At 44.7% G+C, this 24,752-nt stretch overlaps 1 protein-coding gene across 3 annotated transcripts in view; it reads right to left on the minus strand.

The window, feature by feature from the left end:
• Positions 1–1,964: 1,964 nt before the first annotated feature.
• Positions 1,965–24,752, minus strand: part of LOC109402251 (uncharacterized) — a 63,780-nt gene continuing 40,992 nt past the window's right edge. For 2 of the 3 annotated variants that reach the window (XM_029874138.2, XM_062845292.1), the window contains 3 exons: positions 23,865–24,063; positions 2,930–3,052; positions 1,965–2,520 (listed from right to left, as the gene is read on the minus strand). In XM_029874138.2, the coding sequence (XP_029729998.1) occupies positions 2,360–2,520; positions 2,930–3,052; positions 23,865–24,063 (483 nt within the window). In that variant the 3' untranslated portion in view covers positions 1,965–2,359. The remainder of the gene's footprint in view (positions 2,521–2,929; positions 3,053–23,864; positions 24,064–24,752) is intronic. The other variant, XM_029874140.2, reaches the window with a different exon arrangement.

The following is a 24,752-nucleotide window of genomic DNA, read 5'->3' on the forward strand; positions in this document are numbered from 1 at the left end:
GGAGGGGGGTATTAAAAATCCCTTAAAAAAGCTACGTCATTTATGGACGCCCTTTCCAGTATGATATGCTGGAAAAAATCTCAATAGAAATTAGCTCAATCCGTGAACAGGAATTTTGTCAAATGAAATTTTTTAACGCGTAAGTGGATTGAAATTGAATCGTGAAATATCGAATCATTATTCGATTTGCAGTGCGATACTGCCGTGTGCAGCATAGTTGTCTCTTAATACGGATTCCCATAGAACATGGGACAACTATGCTGCAGCACATGGCATGCCGCGGCAGTATATGGGCTGGTTATTGATAGTCTCTACATCTTTTTGCTTCCATCTGGTGAGGCATTGGCAAAGGTAAGTTGAAATATCTGTTATTTTGGCTATTTCCTGTCTGATATGATGGGAATTAGCGCATATGACGAAGTAGATTTCTGCCCTATAAGTTAGCCTCAGAAGAGAATGTCATACATCTTGTAAAAGATTTATCCGACAGTGTCTATGTTTTTACAAGTTTGAACTTTCGTTCATTTAAATTTTCAACCTCCTCTCATCGAATAGTTTTTCTTCTTCTTATTTATGGCTCTACGTTCCCACTCCCTCTCTTCAATTTAGTGTACTCTGAGCACATCCTCAGTTTTTAATCGAAGGGCTTTTCTTTGCCTGCCATTGCATGAATTTGTACATTGTGAGGCAAAGACATTGATACATTATGCCCAGGGAGCCGAGGAAATTTCTCCGACCGGAATGGGAATCAAACCCGCCATCTTCGGATTGGCGATCCATAGCCTTAACCACTAGGCTCACCCTCATCTAAGAGTACTTACTCTTATTCAACAATATGTTTCTGAAACTGGAATTTGTATTTTTTTAATCGTTTTTCCGTATATTTAAAGAGTTCTTAAAGAAGAGAATGTTTTGAAAAGGCACATAAGGTTTAAGGAGGCTCTTGTAACCCTTGAAGGGTGGGTTACGTCTCAAGTATGGACCGCCTTAGTCTAATGGAAGGTTCATGGGTGGGTTGGCGTAGATATGTAGCTCAATTTGATTTATACTTGGTTTCAGAAGACAGCGGTCGAAGACCTCTTCAAAAACATTATAAAACTAACATTACTTGCAACGTAAGGTTGTGCCCAAGAAAGTGAAGGAATTTTCTATCACAAAACAGATCCTGGACCAAAGATCCTCCACCGTCTTAGTTTTATGGCTATATTATTGAAGAACACTCTTAATGTTAGAAAATTTGTGCTCATAGAATACAGAAGATGGGAAGCGGGTCCCAGATGAGATGGAGCAGTATAAAATAGGAAAAATATTGAGGCAATGAGGCTGACTATGTGCCACACTGAATGACTTGAAATCATTGAATCGGATGATTGTGAATGAGGTGCCATCCTCGCTATTGTGACCTTGTTCATAGAGATGGATTGAAACATGGTGATTCACTTTCGAATTTGTTATTTAGTGTGGCGTTCAACGATACGGCTAGGAGATTTCAAGTGCAGCGGAACGGCACTATCTTCCAACGCCCATACGGTCGATTAAGCGTTTTGGCTTTTGCTTTGCTGGCATCGACCTTCGTGAAGCAGCGGATGAAGATTTTCTGTCTGTTAAACGACAAGAATTATAGGCGTATAAGCGTGATTTACTGTTGTTGCGTACCGTGATTGACTCATGACCACACAGACAACGCTAATTATGCGCGGATATTCTGCAAGACCATGCTGAAGGTGTCTAGGATCGATACCCGGTCGGTTCAACAAGTTTTCGTAATGGGAATGAACTTGACTTCTTCGGGCTGCTACACGGAATGCGAGAATGGCCCTCGGCAGAGGAAGTCTTCGGTTAATATCTGATGGCAGTGTTCCTAGAACAAAAATACTTATAGGAGAGCATCAAAACTAAAAGTTTTCAAACATCTTACAGCTATTTTGGACAGTGATATTATACCAAATAAAAGTAATATTAACTATTTTTTCGTATTTTTTACTTCAAACTATTATTTTACAATTCGCAGCAATATAAAACATAAATTACCATATGGTTCTACTTTTCCTTCATTCATTGTTCACTAGTTCATGATGTTCCATGAGTAATCCTACTTCTCCACAAATACATTCACAGTACATGAACGCACCCATTGTCCTATTCACTTTGAGTATACACCATCATCGTCTGGTAAAATATTTTGTTCGTCCTCGCTTCAAATGCACTTGCATCAATTTTCAAAAATGAAGATTTCGAAAAATTAACTCTAAATCATAGTTGTTTCGTCTTACTAACTTCTAAAATATAACTTCTCGCATTCACTCATACACTGTTCGCTCGCTTGGGCGCGTGCTTGCGCGCACGTTCGCTCGCACTACTACTGCTGTGCCTTGTTCAGCGCGAATCGGGATCGACCCAGGCGGCTGGACAGCGACTTGGCTCCACTGTTGTCGGCGTTGTTCTGTTCGTTCTGCTCGGACTGCGCTGCGCTCTGTTCGGGTTCCTTTCGGATTGGGCCGAAGCGGCGCCCCTTCGGAACTGGAATTGGATAAGTGGTTGTGTTTCGCAGAGTGTGGAGGTGTAGGGGAAAGGGAAAGAAAGGAGAAGAAATGAGGCCGGGGTGGAAAACGAGTGATTGGGATGGGAAGAGATACGCAAAAGAAACAGATGAGAGAAAATGGTTCAATGGTGGTGGTGAGGCAGTAGAATAGATAGAGGTGTAGAGAGAAAGAAAAAGAGTAAGGTTATTTCGAGTCGTTAACATGATTCAGTTTATTGAGAGAAGACACCGAAGGTGTACGGTTACGTTAATATTAGAGCAACGGTTCAAAACGCAGAGTAATGAAAAAGAGTGAAATTGCAGAAAGATAAAGAAAACAATAAGGAAGTTTTGGGGAGAAATAGAACAAGAAAGATAAGAACAAAGAAGATTAATGGTTTAAATTACGTTTCGTTAAAGCAAAAACAACATTATCTGCAATTTTACCGATTGCTGGGGCCTTGGCGGACTTGGCAGGAGCTGGAGCAGGGATGTCTTCGTCGTCGTAGCCCTTAGATTCCTTCACTGGTGCTGTGGAATGGAGGAGAACAATTGTGTTTAGTTAGACTGGACTATTTTTGATAACGTATAAGGTATAAAGTAGCAACAGCAGTGACTATTAAATAAATTATAAGTTTCTATACTTTTGCAGTACAGAAGTAATTAGGAGCAAGTCTTGGTGCTCTAATGGATATCACATGTGCTCCGTATCTGTCCTTGGTTCAAAACCTGGCTAGTTCCTCATTTTTCCTAACTATTTTCTCATTTCTTTTTCCTAGGAACTCATCTCATACCTAGAACAGGACACAGAATGAAAAGCGTAGGAGATTTCATTTCCTCCTCGGCTAGCGCATCGGGAGAGCTCATGGACGGAGCGTGGTTGATGAAGGGCATCAACAAAAACAGAAATGGGCTTTCTGCAATGAAGGTGGTCATAAGGTTGTTAACTCCGAAACGAAATGCAGTAATGCCAGCAAGTCGGACCCCTGCCAGGCTTATATGTCCTCAGCCACCATTTTAGGACGGGTCAAGGATGCTCTCTTGACCATAGTGGAAAATGAAACAGGAATTAAATGAGCGTAGTGACACAAGTCCAAAGAAAGGTACCGCGCACGAGAAGGGTGAAGCGCTCGTCATCAAGACGAAATAGACCAAGTATCCGGCGATGAGGAGCAACGTCAAGCTCGTGGAACTGGGAGTTGCGTAGTCGCCGGCTAAGAATAGGACTACTAACTTCAATTCAAGGTGTCAAGCGACCCGTGTCGAGGGGTTGACAAAGATGCTCGATCATTAACGGAGCCTGTGGGGTACCTGGGCACTCCCCATAGTATTACGTCTGTTAACCGCGTTAAGAGGCTCTGGCGTGGTGGACCTCTTTTCCCGTGCATCTCGTGGGATTAACTATGAAATCGAATCAAAACAAACAAACAAGTACAGGGAGGTAGTGGTAGTGGCGAGACTAACCCCTTCGCAAGAAGGTCTTCGTTGAGGAGAAGCGAGGAAGTAGGCGCGGGAAGCTTCGCACGCAGCTCCAGCGTGGGTGCTCCGATCCACGCCCCGGTAAGCCAGCCGGTGGAGATACTGGACGGAGCGTGATTGTTGAGGATCATCAAGCAAAAAAAAAAGAAGGACTGCTCGAAATCGAGGTGACTGAGCAGCAAGATCATTATCTTTGCGTTCACGAAGTCCAACATTAGTAAGGACCTGAAATCGGCCTTGTTGCGACTTCGTAAGTCGATAGATGATGCCAAGCAGGATCATGTGAGACTCGTGAAGACTGCAGCAGCGACGGAACCTGTGAAAGTAAATGTTACGAAGTCTACCCAGACGGAGGCCTTCTCTTTCGCAGGTAGTCCAAAAGGTGTGGTGGATGAGACTGCTCGTGACAAGCACTCGCAAAAGCGGGTGAGACAGCCGTCAGGTAAGGAGCTTTCTGGCGTTGCCCACTAGGCCAGAAAGATACTAATCCCGAAGGTCGGCAGTAATGCCGGCAAGTCGGAGCTCACCCAGGTGTCCTGGCTTGAAAAAGGCTAGCCTGTCCCGGTAAGATGGGAACAAGGGGTTGCGACCGTTGTTAGGCCCTCAATAACCGCAGAGTAGGGCGAACCAAGGGGAGGACCTCCCTCGGACAAAGGTCGAGCGGAAGAAGAAGAAGATAAAGCTGCAGGTCGCGGAAGCTAGGGACGCCAAACCAAGGCGTAAAAGAGTTAATGCCAAGCGCGAGAAAGGCGACGCGCTCGTCATCAAGACCGAACAATCGAAGTACTCGGACGACTTGAAGACGATACGAAACGACGCCAAGCTCGTAGATCTGGGAGCCGACGTGCGCAGTATCAGACGTGCTCGACACGTCAGGAAGTGTGCTCGAGTAGACCATCATCAACATACAGTCATACAGGGAGTGTAGATGATCTAATGAACAACTAATTCGGCTTACGGTCGACCGTAAACACTATCTTGTCGTTACAAAGATCACCGAGAAAGATCTCCTGCGTAAGAGGTTGGGAATTCACTACTGTACAGTTGTGGCCCAGAACGTAGGGAACGCATTCAATAGAGCAACACCAATGAAACGCTTTGAAACGCCTCTGAAAACCCCCGTGAAGCTCACCAGAGCACGTAAATCCCCTTGAAGCCTCTCTGAAACCTTATGAAACGCGCAAAAACACCTCGAAACGCCTCTGAAAGCTCTCTGTCAAGCTCGCCTAAGCGCCTAAGAAACCCGTTAAAGTCATACAGATACCTCCTGAAATGCCTTGTATGCCTTGAGCCGCCTTGAAATTGAAACGCCTTTGAAACGTCTCTAGAATTCCTTGAAGTTTCCGTTAAGTCCAGCTGAGAGCACCCCAAAACCGGTTGGAAACCTAAAACGCGCTGAAACGCCTTGAAACACCTCTGAAACTCCATGAAGCCCCCTAAATTATCTCTGCAGTCTCATAAAACACCTCTGAATCCTTCCTTGAAACTCCAGTGAATATCTCCTGAGAGCCTGCGGAGCCTCACAAAGCTTCTCTGGAACCTCCTGAAACCTCGAAACGCTTTCGAAATCTCTGAAGCTTTTATGCAGCTCACCTGAGCGCCGATAAAGCCCTTTAAAGCCCCTCTGAAAGTTCCTGACATGCTTTGAAATGCCTTAACCCTTTGCAGCCGGAGGGGTCATATATGAGCCCAACTTAGAAACGGCTATATAAATTCACCCATTCGATAAAATAGAATTTAGTCTTCGGCAAAGTCGTTGCAAATTGGGTCCTCTATTAAGGAATAATGGGAATATTTGTATTTGGGGCTTCATTGATAACCTAGAACATTGTGAACACCACGAAATTTGGAAAAATGAAATGTTTGACATACCAGTTATTTTGAAAGCTGAATTTGGATGTGGGTTACGTTTACATGTATTTATTTAGCCTTCGTCAAGAATATCAAAAGGTGTTTTATATTCTGGGATGTTCTGTCCTATAGTGAAGCCCTTCAAATCTACAAGAATAATTTTATGTATTTTCGCCACAAATAGCATTGCATAACCTACTGGGATCCGTGAAGCTCTTGACATTTACAATGCCATGCACCAGTGGTTACGGAGAAGAAACTATCCTCACGAAAAGTTTCATCGCTCGGAGCGGGAATCGAACCCTCACCCCATATGTCATATAGTGACACTATGGGAATGTTCCAGGTCAGCCAAACTATCTTTGATTTCAGAATTTCAGATCTAAACTCGTAACATCAGCTATATCTGACATTCTGAGTAACGTTTCATAACAATTCGTGGTGACTGGACCAACCTGAAGTCTACTATATATTATTATGAACCTTTGGGACATTGAGGGTCGTCCAAACTATCCTGACGTTTAGCTTTTGATAGTAACAGTAGTTATTCTCACAATGAACTTCAAACTGTAATCTGTTACCCCCCTTGCATATCATGCGCCATTTCAAGATAGATTTTTGATATTCCAGATCAACGACACTGCTCCAGGGACCATAGCTTCAGGTCTACACTTGTGATAATAGCTTTTGCAACTACGTTGAGTAGTGTTATAAAATCCACTGTACTTACCAAAGAAGTTAGAGGAACAATAAGCGTTGTTATATATTTTTGGGATATTATGGGCACAGACAAACAGACGTAACACCTTGAACGATTTTCATGGAAATCCATCGCCCAGTTCACACTACCATCATCTGGTGGAAAAGTTGAACGAATCACTGTGTTGTGCAATATCGTCAATAGAAGGCACTAGTGTGAAACGTTAAACGCATAGAAAAACGATGCGCGCGCCTGTGGTTGTGAAAACCACAACTATGAAAATTTAAAATGTTCGTTAAAGCGTGGTCGATGGAAATTTCGCAAGTGTTACGTCTGTTTGTCTGTGTTATGGGCTTCCTTACAGGCCGAACATTTGAAAAGGTCCTATCGAAGATTTTTCGATAATTTCAGTTATTACTGTATTCTAGTAGAATTACATGTAATATTTATTTCGTTAGATTTTAAAACATACGATATTAAATTTTTGCTATAATAATATAGGTAAAATCATATCGACCAATCTGCATTACTCGGCATGTTCGGCCTGATGAAAACATCCACTGTAACTTTCAGAAGACTTACTGGACATGATAGATAACAAACCGTAGCTTTTAATGCAAGAAGTTACACCCGTAGGCTTCAAGATATAAACTCAAGAACAGTTTGGGTGACCTAAGATATCCTGACTGATACTGTCTATTAACCGAACAGTCGAAGTACTCGGACGTCTTGAAGACGATGCGCAACGACGCCAAGCTCGTCGATCCGGGAGCTGACGTGCGCAGTATCGGACGTACTCGTACGGGCGAGATCATCCTGGAGCTGAAACGCAATAAGAAGCGCAAGGGCGCCGCCTACAAATGTTTGGCGGAAGGAGTCCTTGGCGAAGGGTTAGAGGCGACTCTGAATGTGAAAAACCTAGACAAGGTCACCGAAGTGGAAAATCTCGTCACGGCACTTACCCGTTAGGCTACGGGAGGCGCCGGCAGGGGCACAGCTTTGGTTCAGCTACCTGTGGCGGATGTAAAAAAGTCCGTTAAAGTAGGGAGGATTAAGGTAGGCTTGTGCGTACATCATCTGACGTTCCACGAACCACCAGAGATTTGTTTCAGGTGTCTGGAACCAGGACACAAGTAATGGGACTGCAAAAGCCCTGACAGGAGCAAACTGTGTAGGAGATGCGGCGCAGAAGGTCAAAAGGCACAAGGCTGCACGAGTCCACCCATTTTTCTGATCTGTTCCGGGAAATCTGAGACCAACAAGCATCCAACGGGTGGTCCAAGGTGTCTGGCCTCAAGAAAGCCGCAGTAAACAAATCACAGTGCAGGTAACGCAGCTGAACCTGAACCACTGTGATGCGGCTCAGCAACTGCTTTGTTAGGCGGTTTCTGAGTGGGAGACAGATATCGCCATCATAGCGGACTTATACCGAGTACCCGCCTGTAACGGCAATTAGGTCGCGGATGCGGGTGGGTCCAGAAAAATGGCAACGATATGGACGACGGATAAATATCCCATCCTGGAGTTGGTGTCCACTACCTATGAGAGCTTCGTCAAAAGTCTTCGTCGCCAAAGTAAATGGGGTCTTCTTCTGTAGCTGTTATGCGCCTCCGCAGTGGCCGATCGAGCAGTTCACGCAGATGTTGGACTGTATGACGACCGTGGTAACAGGGCGAAGCTCGGTGATAATAGCGGGTGACTTTGATGCCTGGGTCGTGGAATGGGGAAGCCAGTGGGATAAGATCCTGCTAGAGATACTGGCTTTACTAGATGTCGAACTGGCTAATGTCGGTACCAAGAGCAGTCCTGACCTAACAAGTAGTTCGAACTGGAGAGTAGACGATAGCTACACTCACAGCGATCACCTGGTGGTTCGTTACAGTATCGACTACAACAACAGCTGGCAGCGGGTAGAGGAAGAGGTGGCTAGTCCAAGGTTAAGCCCTCGCAGGTGAAAGACATCATGATTCAACGACGAGGTACTAATGTAGGTGCTCCGCCGTGAGCAGAACTTACTCGCTAAGCCGTCTAAGCCGTGACGAGCTGGTAGCGGTGCTCTCGCGTGCATGGCATGCGACCATGCGTTGGCAAGTCCACTCTGGTGTACTGGTGGACTAAAACGATTGCGAACCTGCGCGCGTTTGTCTACGAACTAAGCGAAGGATACAGCGAGCTCGTAGTGATGAGGAGCGAAAAGAACGACGAATGGCGTTCGTGGCTGCCAAAGTAAGGGCAAGCAAAAAGGCCTGCTTGGAGGATCTCTGTCACCATGCAAATACGAACTCGTGGGGTGATGTCTATAGGGTCGTGATGGCCAAGACAAGAGCTGTAATGGCTCCTACCGAGCAGTCTCCAGAGATGCTGAAGAGAATCATCAAGGGGATTTTTACACGTCATGACGCAAGTCCTTGGTTTCCTTTCGTAGAACAGCTGAGAACTGGAATTCATGATGAGGGGAGGATCACCTCTAAGAAATTTGTTGGATTTGCAAAATCCATTAGCGTAGGCATGGCCGCAGGTCCGGACGGAACTCCCAATGTGGCCTTGGAAGTAGCTATTGCAGAGGTTCCTGTAATGTTCAGGTCTGCTATGCAGAAATGCCTGGACGAAGGAGTCTTTGCAGTTGTTTGAAAGAGTCAGGCAATATATATGCTTGACACGCCAGGAAGTGTGCTCGAGAAGACCATTATCAACATACAGTCATACAGGGATTGTAGATGATTTAATGAGCAACTAATTCGGCTCACGGCCGACCGTAGACACTATCTTGTCGTTACGAAGACCACCGAGAAAGATCTCCTGCGTAAGAGGTTGGGAATTCACTACTGTACAGTTGTAGCCCAGAACGTTGGGAACGTATTTAATAGAGCAACACCAATGAAAGGCTTTGAAACGCCTCTTAAAAGCTCATCAGAGCACGTAAAGCCCCTTGAAGCCCCTCTGAAACCTTATGAAACGCGCAAAAACACCTTGAAACGCCTCTGAAAGCTCTCTGTCAAGTTCACCTAAGCGCCTAAGAAACCCGTTAAAGTCATACAGATACCTCCTGAAATGCCTTGTATGCCTAGAACCGCCTTGAAATTGAAACGCCTTTGAAATCCCCCTGAAACCCCCATAGAGTTCACCGCAGATCCTACGAAACCCCTTGAAGTACCTCTGAAATTTCCTTAAATGCTCCAAAACGATTTGAAACGTCTCTAAAAATCCTTGAAGCTTCCCTTAAGTTCAGCTGAGACCGCCCTAAAACCGGTTGGATACCTAAAACGCTCTGAAACGCCTTGAAACACCTCTGAAACCCTGAGAAGCCCCCTAAATCTCTCTCTGCAGCCTCATTAAACACCTCTGAAGCCTTCCTTGAAACTCCAATGAATAGCTCCTGAGAGCCTGCGGAGCCTCACAAAGCCTCTCTGGAACCTCCTGAAACCTCGAAACGCCTTCGAAATCCCTGAAGCTCTTATGCAGCTCACCTGAGCGCCGATGAAGCCCTTCAAAGCCCCTCTGAAAGTTCCTGACATGCTTTCAAATGCCTTAACCCTTTGCAGACGGTATTCTCGCCATTTTGAATGTAGCCTCGCTAGTCTATAGCACGTTTGTTGTGGTCGTTTTTTTCGGCTGGGCTAATATGACCCATCCGTCTTCGAAGGGTTAAAACGCCTCAGAAAGGTCCCTGAAGCCCCTGTGAAGCTCACTTGAGAGTCTGTAGAGCCCCCCAAAACAACTTTGAAACTTCCTAAATCGCCATGAAACGCCCTTGGAACGTCTTGGAACGCCTTTAAACACCTCTGCAATACCAACACCCCCCACCCCCTTTATGACTCCAAGAATCTCACCTAAGAACCTGAGGAGCCCCTTAAAGTACCTTTCAAACCTACTGAAACGCCTTAAAACGCCTCTGAAACTTCCCTCACAACTTCCGTGAAGCTCACATGAGAGCCTGAGGAGCTCCGGAGAACCTCTCTAAAACCTCTAGAAGTCCCTCTAAAGTCTTTTGAAGCCCTTAAAAGTTCCCTGAAACCCCACATGACTCCACCTTAAAATCTCCAAACCACTCAACAGGGGGTGTACGGTTTTCATGAAATCCGGTGAATTTGTTTGCTTTGTGGCTGGTGTGGACATTATCTTGCTAGAATATTCGGTGGCGAACTAAGTGTTCTTAGTGTGCTCTTTGAATCAACATTGGTTGAATGGAGAACGGTATGACGTGGCGAAGAATGAATCACGAGGTCGTTAAACTCTGCGACGAGCACAACATTCAGCAGAAATTGGTAAAAGCAAACACGGCTGAACTTGCCATGTTCAGAATAAGCCGGGTAAAAATTTTTCAAAGGAGATAATCAAGATTGAAATCCGTCCTTACCACAAGAAGGCGTGAATTGGAACGTCATGAAGACAACCCCTTTGCATCGTTTATTTTCTTCATTTTTTAATTACTACCGGTTTCGACTTATGCATTGCATCATATAAAAACTTTCAGCGCAAAAGAAAAGACAAAACAAAGCTGCGCGGCAACGGTGGCGGCATTGTTGGCGCGACCCAACAAGGTGAGAAAGGGCGTGAAAAATCAAATTGAGTTCAATAAAACTGGTTCTTGTCTCGCGAAGCCGCCACGCCACGACTATCGCGATACCAACTGCTGGCTGCTCTGTCCAATCAGTACCTACCACCATCAATACCTACCAAGTAGACATGACAGCAGCGGGGAGCACGTAATCGACAAGATATCATTATTAATCGAACTTCTTGCAGCAAAGTTTACCTTTAGACCATCGCAACGAGCCATTTCAATAAAGCAGCCAGCAGCATGTCGAAGTTGAAAGTAACAGTCAGTCAGTCAGTCGGTGATGAAACATACCGCCCACCCTAGCCCGGCTGCCGGCTCAAAGATCATGCTGGCTGCTCGGAATCCTGAGATCAGCTGGGTCTGGGTCCCTTCGAAAATCGGTTGAACCTCAACGATTTTCAACGGAATCTAGGTCACCACCGTCAACGGATACACCGTGACCGCTATCGCCGCAGCCGTCGCCGCCGCCAAACGAGACCACTACTGCACTGTGATCGCGAACGATATTAATTGGGCAAAATTTTCGTCAAAGCACAACCTACTACTGGCTGGAAAAATGTCAATATCAAGTCCTTCTTGGCTGCATGCAGCGAGCGCGTAGTAAAATGCAGCGCGTTACTCTACACGAGTGGTAGTAGTAGTAGCCAGCCAGTTGGAACCGGTTTCATTCGGTGCGCAGCGGCCCGGATTCTCCGGTTTTGATACGTTGGTGGGTGGTTGGTTGGTCGGCTGAGGGTAGTAGCGATTGGGCGCTTGTGCGCTTGCGAATTTCGTCACTTGGTAACTCGGTCTATACCGAGTGGTAGCCTTACCGAGTTAGGAGCACGGGGCATGCCGCCTTCTCGCAGTCTTGTCTAGGTTTGGCGTGGGTAGCAGGGGCGTAGCCAGGTGAACTGAAGAAAGATGCAGCTTCTTAACTTGAAGTTTACTGTTTACGTACGGAGTTCCCTTACTTTATTCAGTACGCGGAAAATCAAAACTACCTAATATTTGGGTCGATTTTACTCAAAATTGAGTATATCGAATAAACTTGTTACACAAAATTAGGTTGCTTTCCCTCTCTGTCTCACCGATGTTGTCAAAAACAAACAGAGATGTATCTACCCAAAGGGTGTCCTTGACCCCAATAAGCCAATTTGGGTAAATGTCAGTTTACTCAAAATTGAGTTGAATGAGGGGGGGGGGGGGGTCTTAGGTTGAATTTACCTACTCTTGAGTATATTTTCTAGCTGGGGGTAAAGGCAATCTACCTAGCGTGAGATTGATCGATTTACTCAAATTTTGGCTTATTGGGCTGAACTATGGAGTTGCGTCAAAAGAACTCAATTTTGGGTAGTTTGGCGGTTCCGTGTATATTAAAAGTAACTAATTTCAAATTGCTACGCCTCAAGTGATCAAGTCAGCAATTGGAGCAATCAGGATGCCCTGGCTAAGCACCTGCCTTAATTACTGTGTATTCTTGTGTTTTTTAACACGTGCACTTCGCAATAAACCTCAGTTGAGGACACAAGCGCTTCAAACTCTTTCCGGCACTTTTAATCTCAACGGTATTCTATATATAAGAGTTATATGCTCGACCTGGCTCGACCAATAAGGATTCGGTGCATGGCTTTCCTCAATTCACAGATTCCATATCTCAAGGTTTTCGAGCACCAATGTATCTGAACACTCTTGTAGTAGAGAATACCCCTTAAGTTTGACAAGGCGGACAAGATGACAGAGTCGCTGCTGATTGGCATTCTCGGAGATGATTACACAGCGCAACATTTTTTTGTCTCAAGAGCAAACTTATGTGTCTCCGAAGGATTTTGGGCCGCTGAATCCGAATCCGGGCTCAGATTTGCTCTAACACGTCACAATTTTGAGCTATACCTCAATTTATAGGGCAAAATATGCGATTTTGGGCTTTTTTGACTGTAAGCCATTAAGCAAGGAAATATTTTTTTAAGCAATCAAAAGGTTAATTGGTCAATTAACATCTAAATTAACGACTCATGCAAAATATTTCGTTTTACCTCATCAAATTTGATACATTTAAGCATTTTATGTTAGTATGAAAACTTGCATGCAACTTTTGGAGGGTGACTTGTATGGGAAATATCGTACCTAACATAAATCGTTAAAACTATCAAATTCGATTTGGTAAAACGAAATATTTTGCATAAGTCGTTAATTTAGATGTTAATTGATGAATAAACCTTTCGATTGCTTAAAAAAAATATTTCCTTGCTTAATGGCTTACAGTCAAAAAAGCCCAAAATCGCATATTTTGCCCTATAAATTGAGGTATAGCTCAAAATTGTGACGTGTTAGAGCAAATCTGAGCCTGGATTCGGATTCAGCGGCCCAAAATCCTTCGGAGACACATAAGTTTGCTCTTGAGACAGACAAAAAGTTAATTTTTGTTACGCTGTGTTACCTGGAGGAGATCGTTCGAGACAAAGAAGTCCTGTAAATACCGGAGTTAAGTGGTAAGTTGATCTTAATCAAAACGGTGAGTCGATAAGGAGAGCGTCCAACATAGCTCTGCTCCTCACAAGTTCCTACCTCATGCTTCCACGGGTCAAGCGATGAGAAAGACCGCCAGCTAAGAGTTGTGTGCTTAGCTGGTAGTGCAGCCTGGGCACTGTTGTCCTTCTGACTTCAACTAGATTGAGGAGGTACGACCCGAGCGTCTGTTCACCAAGGAGATGCGGCTAAAACAGCGTCTGTTCTGCCATCCAGCGGCTGAGTAAGAAACGCTGCACCACGCCCAACTAGATCCAAGGTAGTAGCCTCATCAGCGTGATCGTCCCAGTGTTGGTTGCGACGTTAAACAGAACTGGCACGATGGCCCTCCGGCGAGACAGGAGTGTTTGCGTAGGCCCAATAAGCCACCCGTAAAAATCCCCATTGCGGATAACATAGGAGAAAATACGGCTCGATACAATAGGCAAAGACCCACGCGACGAAATTGGAATTGGAATTGCAAGTCACTAGGTTTCGCAGGAGGTGACAGGATAATCTACGACGAACTACATCCCCGCAACTTCGACATCGTGGCGTTGTAGGAAATTTGTTGGATTGGACAGAAAGTGTGGAAAAGCGGGCATCGAGCGGCTACCTTCTACCAAAGCTGTGGCACCACCAATGAACTGGGAACAGGATTTATAGTGTTGGGCAAGATGCGACAATGTGTGATCGAGTGGTAGCTGATCATCGCAAGGGAGACCTGATGACGAGAAAGAAGCATTCTACGCGCAGTTAGAGCAAACATACGATGGTTGCTCGCCGCGTGACGTGAAAATCGTTGTCGGCGACATGAACGCGCAGGTAGGAAGGGAGGAAATGTACAGACCGGTAATCGGGCGAAACAGCCTGCACGCCGTATCGAATGATAACGGCCAGCGATGCGTAAACTTTGCAGCCTCCCGTGCGTGGTATGTTAGTCCGAAGCACCTTCTTCCCACGCAAAGATATCCACAAAGCCACCTGGAGATCACCCGACCATCAAACAGAAAACCAAATCGACCACGTTCTAATCGACGGTAAGTTCTTCTCGGATATAACCAATGTCAGCACATACCGCAGTGCGAATATAGATTCGGATCACTACTTTGTCCCGACACGAATGCACCCTTCAGGTGTAAAGTGTCGTAAATACATTAACTAACTAACTAACTAACTAACTACTTTGTCGCTGTATGCATGCGCTCAAAACTTTCGACAGTTATCACCACACGTCGAAGTCGAACGTCGCGGCTCAACTTCAAGCAGCTGCGTAACGTAGAAGTGGCTCAAAACTACGCGCAGCAGTTAGCAGTGGCTTTACCAACGGAAGAGCAGCTTGGCGCAGCTACACTTGAAGATGACTGGAGGGACATCCGATCCGCCATAGGTAGTACCTCGGCTGCAGCACTAGGCTTCGCGACTCCAAATCACAGAATCGACTGGTACGACGGCGAATGTGAACAGCTGAAAAACGAGAAGAATGCAGCATGGGCAAAAATGCTGCAACACCGTACGAGAGCGAATGAGGCACGTTACAGACAGGCGCGCAACAGACAGAACTCAGTCTTCCGGATGAAGAAGCGCCAGCAGGAAGAACGAGATCGTGAAGCGTACCGCGCTAAGGACACACGAAAGTTCTACAAGAAGCTGAACCGTTCGCGTAGAGGCTTCGTGTCACAAGCCGACATGGCGACGTTGCAAGTACCGAAGGTGGCGTGGTAACAGATATAGGAGTATGTGCACAGGACAAAAGACTTCCGGCTCCTGACCTCCAAGAGATTGAGGAGGAGGTTGGCCGGTTGAAAAACAACAAAGCCGCTGGAGCAGATCAACTACCAAGCGAGCTTCTAAAATACGGTGGAGAAGCACTGGTGAGAGCACTACACTGGGTCATTACCAAGATTTGGGAGGAGGAAGTATTACCGGAGGAGTGGATGGAAGGTATCGTGTGTCCCATCTACAAAAAGGGCGACAAGTTGGATTGCGGGAACTTAAAACACTCTCTCAAATTTTATGCCACCGTCTATCACCGATTTCAAGAGAGTTCGTGGGGCAATACCAGGCTGGATTTATGGGTGAACGCGCTACAACGGACCAGATGTTCGCCATCCGCCAGGTGTTGCAGAAATGCTGCGAATACAACGTGCCCACACATCACTTGTTCATCGATTTCAAATCGGCGTATGATACAATCGATCGAGAACAGCCATGGCAGATTATGCACGAATACGGATTCCCGGATTAACTGATACGATTGATCAAGGCGACGATGGATCGAGTGATGTGCGTAGTTCGAGTATCAGGGACACTCTCGAGTCCTTTCGAAGCTCGCAGAGGGTTACGGCAAGGTAATGGTCTTTCGTGCTTGCTGTTCAACATTGCGTTAGAAGGTGTAATAAGGAGAGCGGGGATAAGCACGAGTGTGACGATTTTCACGAAGTCCGTTCAGCTGCTTGGTTTCGCTGATGATATTGATATTATAGCTCGCAAATTTGAGACGATGGCGGAAACATACATCCGACTAAAGAGTGCAGCCAGGCGAATCGAATTAGTCATTAATGTATCTTAGACAAAGTACATGATGGCAAAGGGCTCCAGGGAGGAATCACCGCGCCCGCCACTCCGAATTTATATCGATGGTGATGAAATCGAGGCGGTTGAAGAATTCGTGTACTTGGGCTGACTGGTGACCACTGACATCGTCACCAGCAGAGAAACTCAGAGGCGCATTGTGGCAGGAAATCGTACTTACTGTGAACTCCGCCGAACACGAAGTTAACTATCTACAAAACGCAGATTGGACCGGCGGTTCTTTATGGGCACGAAACATTGACCCTACGTGCAGAGGATAAACGTGCCCTTGAAATTTTCGAACGGAAGGCGTTGCGTACCATCTACGGCGGAGTGCAGATGGAAGACGGGACTTGGAGAAGGCGCAGCATCAGCTGCTGAGAGAACCAAACATCGTCCACAATGCGAAAATCGGGAGGCTACGGTGGACGGGTTACGTCATCAGGATGTCGGATACCGACGGAACCCGACTAAAATGGTTCTCGAGAGTCATCCGACCGGTACAAGAAGACGTGGTGCGCAGCGAGCTAGGTGGGTCGACCAAGTGGAGGACGATCTGCGGACCCTACGCAGAGTGCGGAACTGGAGACAAACAGCCATGGACCGAGTGGAATGGAGACGGCTACTATGTACAGCAGAGGCCACCCCGGCCTTAGCCTGATCGGCAAGTAAAGGTAAGTACGGATGTACTGCACTGACAGTAGAGCATGTCCCTAACCAAAGAGTCCCCGGTTAGAGTAGCTATACAAAAGGCGAAGTTTGACGAGGCATACAAGAAGGCAGAGTAGGTGCTTGATTAGTTAGTTGGTTTGATGGGTAGTTGATGGGATAGAGATCGTTTGAAGCAAACGGAGTAAAACGGATGTGGCGAACTCATTTGCCAAGTAAATGCTAGCAACGCAGAACCTTGCACGGAAGCAACTTGGACAAATTAAGTTGAAACATCGTGCGAAATCATTTGGTTTCGATTATCTGATTTGGCAGCTACAGCTGGCAGGAGTGCAACTAAAGGAACCATATATGAACGTGATGCTGTTCAGAACTCTTCCCGAGTCATGACGGTGAGACCTTGGAAGCTCGGAAGAAGCAGGCAGCAACAGATGCGTTGCAATGAAGATTAACGAAGGGCTGTACATGCCGGAGTTGAGAAATAATTTGATGACACGAACTGGGACACGACCCCGAACAAACTTGTTCAGAGGATTTATCGATTATCGAGGAGTGGTATTTCAGACGCCAAACAAGAGGTGATCTCTGGCTGAACATTTGAAAAGGGCCTATCTGCTTTGCGTAAACAAACATGTTTTTGTCTCTGTAGGGTCTATCTGCATTCACCCACGCACATCAACACCCTTATCAGAAAGAGTGTTCTTCAAGCTATCTCTCAAAGGTGTTGATGTGCGTGGGTGGATGCAGATGGGCCCTGCAAAGACAAAAACATGTTTGTTTACAAAAAGCAGATAGGCCCTTTTCAAATGTTCGTCCAGATCTGTGGTCGAATTCGTCCCTTATAGCAAATAAGTGACCGCAGTAAGTCGTGGCGTCGGTCTACTGGGATGGATTCGAGCCCGTGGATGGGAAGGGAATATCAATTCTTGCTGGGCGTAGTGCAAATCCTAATCGAAGACTCGAAGATTAGCCTCAGAAACGGCACCCGCTGTTTCGCCTCGATCATCGATGACTACAGCCTGACGAAGAAGAAATCTAGAGTTTTTGAACGATTCTGTGAATGTGAAGCGATGGTAACGGCAGCACTAGGTTGGAATATCTGATAACTAACGGTGGATCAAAATACTGAGTATGTCTCAAATGACCAGAAGAAGTGGTATAAAGTGAAGGGATTGCAAACTGAAGCAACGATTACTCGTTACCGCAACAGAATGAAGTAGCAGAAAGGTTTAATTGTATGTACGCCAATCGAAAAGGTTCCGGTAAATGGTGTGCCACGGTATCTCTGTTGGTCAAATAGACGCATGTAGAGCTATGGCTAGGAGTGCAGTTCAACCTGGAGAAGTTGCGGATTTTCGGATGCAGAGCCTTCGAGTGGATACCTGGTCAACTACAAAAATAATGTGGTGTCAAAAGTTTTGAAGTGATGATAATAGGCCACGTACCGAATGGCTACCGGCTGTGAGATCGAAGAAGGTAAAAGATCATTGTGGTTAGGGACGTGAAGTTCGATAATAGTTATTTATGCAACAAGTTGCAAAATGATGATTTTTTCAGCACGTGTCGTACATTTTTCCAACAAGGCTTACCGAGTTGGATAAGTACGACGAGTGCTGAAAAATCGAGTTTTGCAACGAGTTACACAAACATTTATCAGTATAAACCAAGTAGTACTTTTCGGCACACTTGCATTAGTGGTGAAAAGTAGGCCTTTTCAGCATACTTCAGCCAACTGAAATGTTCAAGTTTTCACAACGTAATTGCAAAAAACTAGTTTTCCTTATGAAGTGGGAGCTGATCTAGCAGAGCAATTATCGTTGGTAGTTTAATATTCCTCCAAAAATAGAGGAATACAAAGAAGAACCATAGAGTTCGTAGACGCACTTCATCTGGTAAGTTACTCGATTTTTTGTTAGATACGCAAAACTTCTGGTTCACAGAAACGCATGGATGTGCGCTGTAGCGAGTGAGCTGGAGTCATTAAGGAAAAATGACGTATGTCAAATGACTAAGTCTATCAAATTAATGTCCGCCCAGTTTTTCTCCACGGCCGTTCAAAGGAAACGGTCTTCAAGGATGTTTTTGATGGCGTAACCACGCGCTTTGGTCAAGTCTGTCGATTACTAAAATCTTTGTATTGCCTAAATCAGTGCATCTAGGTGTTGGAACGACGATGCACTTATCAAGATTTATAAGATATGCAAAGATGAATATTGTCTGCAAACAAAGTTGGAAGGAGGAAGGAGATGAACTTCTGAATCCTGATTCAGTACTTTGATGATCTCTTGTCCTTTTCAATAATGTACGGTACCGGCGACCACCACGGTACAACATAAAGCGACTGGAGCAACCGGATGTCGCCTCAGCACACGCGCAGAATCTGGAGGAAGCGTTGCCAGACGAGGGCGAGCTCGATGTGGCCCCTCTAGAAGGCTGGATAACTGTATAAGCAGCCATCAATGTCACAGCCGAGAGCACCATCGGGTACGTGGAAAGGAGTCGATGAAACGAATGGCTCGACGTGGGGAACGCAGAAAAACGAAGCGCGGGTGGTAAATGCTGCAGCATGGAACCCGACAGAATGTGGAACGTTACAAACAAGCGAAAACAGCAGACCCACCTTTTTCGGGAGAGAAAGCGCCTTCTGGAAGAAGCAGAGTGCGAGGAAATTGAACTGCTGTGCAACACGGAAGTTCTACCAGAAGCTCATCGCATCCTGCAACGGCTTCGTGTCGCGAAATATGCAGGGATAAAGACGGGGGCATCTTGACGAGCGTACGTGAGGTGATCGAAAGATGGAAGCAGCACTTCGATAAGCACATGTATGAGCACCTGTATCGCAGCCCAAGCAAAACAAATATCATATAAGAATTTCGACAGCGCAAGTTTTGGTTGATTAGAAGTTAGTTTGACGTATTTATAACACAATGCAAGAAATACGTTAAATTAACTTCTTAAAAACCAAAACTTGCGCTGCCGTAACTTTTGCTTGACATGTGTGTTGCTAGGTTGCCGAAATCTTATGGCTACTAGATATACAGTGTCGGACAAAACAATAAGACCACCGGTCCTATTTCATACAAAATGACCAAGTTTGACGATACTCGGTTTCTAGTAAACCGATCTGGCTGAAATTTTGACAGTCGACATGAAATGTCCAGAATTCTGATTTGTATTAAATTGATTGAATTCTGTTCGATACATCAAAAGTTACAGATATACGGTGCGACAAAATTCCAACACCAGATTTTTATGATGGTTATTTGTGGTCAATTCAATAAAAATGTCCCAAAGTTTAAATTGCATCCTTAATTTTAGAACTTGTTCATCAATCATCAAGTATCAGATACAAATATATATTCTTTGATAATGGCAATCTGAAAGTGGTCCTTTTATTTTGTCGTTTCGTATATCTGTAACTTTTGATGTAGTGAACAGAACTCAATCAATTAAATACAAATCAAAATTCACGTAACTCCATGGCGACTGTCAAAAATTCAGAAAGATCGGTTCACCAGAAACCGAGCATCACATCGTCAAACTTGGTCATTTTGTATGAAAAATGATTGGTGGTCTTATTGTTTTGTCCGACACTGTATTTGAAGATAAGTTTTATGGCGCTTCGGAGGAGTTTTATGAAATTTCAGGAGGTCTTTAGGAGATTTTGCAAAAAACTTTGAAAGGTTTCGGGTTTTCAGGGAGCTTCAAAGCATTTTCGGAGGGTTAAAAGATTTTCCAAAGCATTTCCGGAGATTTCAAAACGGGGTTCGGATGGGATTCAAAGAATTTAAGGGAGCATTGGCCGGTTTAAAAGAGGTATCAGGGGGTTTCACGCGATTTAGAGAGGCTTCGACGGTTTCAGGGTGGTTTCAAGGAGCTTCGGGGCGTTTCATTGGGTTTTCTGAAAATTTTAGGGGTGCCAATGGGCTCAGATATTTGAATACATTTCAGTAGATTTTAGGGTGTATCATATGGTTTTAGAGAGGTTTCGTGGGGTATCCATGGGTTTCAGGTGGTTCTAGAAGGCAAGGATGTTCTCGATCACCTGGCAATCATTCGACTCATTTGTCCATAACTCAGTTCAGAAGCATATTTTTGAAATGTGGTGTTCGGCAAACATGTAGATTACACAAGTTTACAAAATAAAACGAAAGTCGTGAACTTCTGTCAACGACCAAAATTTTTGAAGCACAATTTAGTGCTGATTTCGAAACCAACCTTCAAAAAATTTAAAATAGAACAGTTTTTGAGATTTAGCTCAATATCGAGTTTTGCAACTTTTCAAAATATGTAATTTACTAAAATTCAAATATATTGCGTTTTGTTCAACCAATTTTAAATCTTTTTCCATAAATTAAAAGCTGAATACAATACCATTCGGTCATCTGAATACAGGTTTTGCGTCAGATTGATGAAATTCAAGATATTGGCGAGTTTTAGGGACGATCTTCTTAAATTTTAGCAGAATTCCCTAATTTTTTTGAAGAAATGTATTTTTTTCAATAAGAAAAAAACAACTTAAAAATTCTTTCTCGACGTTTATTTGACATATTATATATAGGCGAGTTACAGTAAAAAATTCAGCTCAATCGGAGCATTGATTACGGAGAATGAGGTGTGTGAAATGAGCGACGTTGCTTAAAAATAGAACAAAAATCGATTTCAAATCATCAACCTTGTATGGAAAGTCGAAAAATTTTCCGCTCTACTGTATTTTTTTTCCTTCGCGTTTTCGAACTCAGGGCATGATTCTACACCAAAAATGATCATCAGCTTACCGAGTTCAAAAATGCTGTAAACTAGTGTTAGTGTTTTTCCTACAATAATCACCAAGGACGCCATATTCTAGCTCTTATGTGTACGCTGTGAGAGCGCTAGTACCACCTACTCATACTAAACGATCGAAAAATCCGATCGTTTAGTATGAGTAGGTGGTACTAACACTTTTACGTCGTAAATATAAGAGTTAGAATATGGCGTCCTTGGTGATATTGTAAGAAAAACATTAATCTTCAAGTTTGCCTTACATCACAATTCAATATTATGCATCTGAACTGAATTATGGACGAATGAGTCAAATGATTCCCAGGTGACCGAAAACATCCTTGCTAGAAGGATTTCGCAGGGGTTGTCAGTGAGATTTAGGGGATATCAGGAACATTTAAGAGACGTTCCAGAGAATTTTTAAGCATGTGCTCGATTATTTTCGAAACAAATCAGTTGGATTGAGCATTCATCATGGTGAGCAATAGTGAGTCTGTTTTCAGGTAGTTTAAGGTCGATTTCAAGGGGGTTCCAGGGAGGTTTCATAGAGCCTTCGAAGGTTTCAGGATGATTTCAATGCATTTCAGAAGGTTTAAGGGTTACACGGGTTTCATGTAGTTCCAAAAGGGGTTTCCAAAGGATTTAGTGATATCTCCTGAAGTTTAAGTTATGTTTCAGAGAGGGTTTTATATCGTTCCAGAGATTTTCATGACATTTCAGGTGTATTCAGGATTTTAGAGCAGTTCTAGGGTTCTATAGGGTTTCAGAGGGATATCAAGTCGTTTCAGAGATTTTAAGAGCATTTCAGTTAATTGCACTTGACCAAATATAGTTGCCTGAGGCTATGTTAGCAAAACCTTTGTTCATAGTGCTTTAAATGATCATTAGCTGCGTTTGTACATATGTATGACCTGTACTCAAGGAATTCTTGGAGACCTTGACAATTATGCCACCCCCATGTTAAACTCGCCTTTAACGATCACTAGCTCCCCCATCACTATTTTTTTCTTTACAATACATCCCCACTGGGCCAAAGTCTGTTTCCCAGCTTAGTATTCTACGAGCAATTCCACGCTGAGAACTTACACACATGCAGAAATTGCTTGATCACGTAGGTCGTGCGTCTGTGCAAGGTCATGCGCATTTCGGTGTATTTGGGAAATGGCTGTTTGGCAGAGGTTCACGCTGGTGCGTGGATGCCGACTGTTTTGAGATAACTGTGGAGATGATTCGCAGGTTGACGATTTCTAAGAAAAATATTGATTGCAGACTAATTGTATTGTCCTTTAAAGTTAGATGGAAGAAAAACGGCTTTTACGTTGAATCGTGCCGACTAACTGTTGGTTAATCTCTTCTGACTACGCTTATGGCTAGTTAGTCTACCTTAGAGTTGCACCGACAACAACATGAAACGATTTTAATAACACGCTATCAAGGCCTTCGGGTGTCTTTCTTGATCATCTATATGGGGTCCACTGCTGCACCGTGCAGGACTTCACTAGTTTATGCAGTAGGTGCAAGTGGTCCGGCAAGTCGGTTTTGGAAACACCACGGCACTACTGTTGAATTAGAATTGGAATGGCCCGATCAATATGTTTCGAAATGTCTTAGGTTTCGCGAAATTTTATGTTCGTGCCAATTTGCATACACTTTAGATCTGCGACCCCCAAATTGATAGAACAAAGATGATATGCATAATTTCCAAGCCTCTCGACCCGATCGGAAAATGAAAGCAAAAGTGATTCGATTCCTGATCGGCGAGACGCGACGGGACGCGATCACCGCGCACAAAGAATGGCGTGGTCAAACCGGTCGATTATGCAAACAACGCGGCCGGTTTTTCGCTTTCGATCGCCGTGGTTTTCTCGGATAAATCCATTCACGCGGCGGTCGGTCGGTCTCGCGGGTCGGAGATAAAGCCTGAACTCAATGTCTCGTCCGATCGCTGCCATGCAGCGCGGAATGCAGTCCAATCTCCGCGCGGTAGACTTATATGCACAGCCCATCGGGGTGCTGCGAAGGTGGACAAGAATCGCCTTCAATGCTTTCTTTCTCTGCGCATAATCGCCGTGGCGCGGCAGCAGCGGCGAAGCTGTCCTCACTTTTACGATGAAGAGTCATGAACAGAAACGGACGGGGGAGGTTGCCGTCCTTGTCCAAGGAAAGCCGGACGGGTTTCGCCGAGCACTACTTTATTGAGGTGGACGGATTGAATATGTACCTATACTTAGAGTTAGAGCCGATGATCGGCTGCTTACCTGGTTTGGAGTTCTTCGATTCGAGCCGACGTTTCTTGAGTGCCGACAGAAGGTCATCGTTGCTGCGGAATGGACGGATGCTAGGCCGGATCTTCTTTGGCGCCTCGGTGGTGGTCGTGGTGGTGGGTACCGGCTTGGCAGCCCCTTCTTCGCCTTCTTCGCCCTCGAGTTGTTCTCCTTCCTCGTCCACGTACTCTTCCTGGAAAAGAGGGATGCAGTTTTAGTCAAGGTTTCAGTGCATGTGTTTGGGTTTTCCATTTGTGTACCCAGTCCTGAGAGATGGGGATTGATGATGATTTTTCAAATGTACATGTTATTATATTTTAACGCACTGTTCTAGCAAGTGCATGATTTCTCGCGAAATATAACAAGGATACATATTTTTCCTGATTTTCACTCAGACTTATGGACCAAGTGCAAATAACAATGTTTGAAACGTTTCGACATCTTTGTTCAAAACGAAAACACATGTAGGATGAAGAAATTGAAACTGCGAAAAAAAATCCACGTGCTCCGGTGAGAATCGAACACACGACTCCCAATTCGATAGATTGGGGTGTGGTTGGAAGTAGCTTCCGGATGTGCCTTCAAGGAGGTTTTAGAATTGTTTCAGAGTTTTTTCAAGTCGTTTCTAGCTGGTTCAAGTCATTTAAAACCGTTTCAGAAGGTTTGAATGTGTGACAGGGGCTGAATATACCTGCAAATTCTCCGGAACACCTTAAAAGCCTGTTGGAACAATCCTAAAACCTCTTGAAACTCTCTGGAACGTGCATAAAGCCCTATAGAACATCCCTGGAACACCCTTGAAAACTCCTGAGATGCCCTAAAACACCTTTGGAACGCCCCTGGAACACCTTTGGAATGCCTATTGAATCCACTGAACTCCAT

Source organism: Aedes albopictus, chromosome 1, assembly GCF_035046485.1.
Source record: "Aedes albopictus strain Foshan chromosome 1, AalbF5, whole genome shotgun sequence".
Lineage (NCBI taxonomy): Eukaryota > Metazoa > Arthropoda > Insecta > Diptera > Culicidae > Aedes > Aedes albopictus.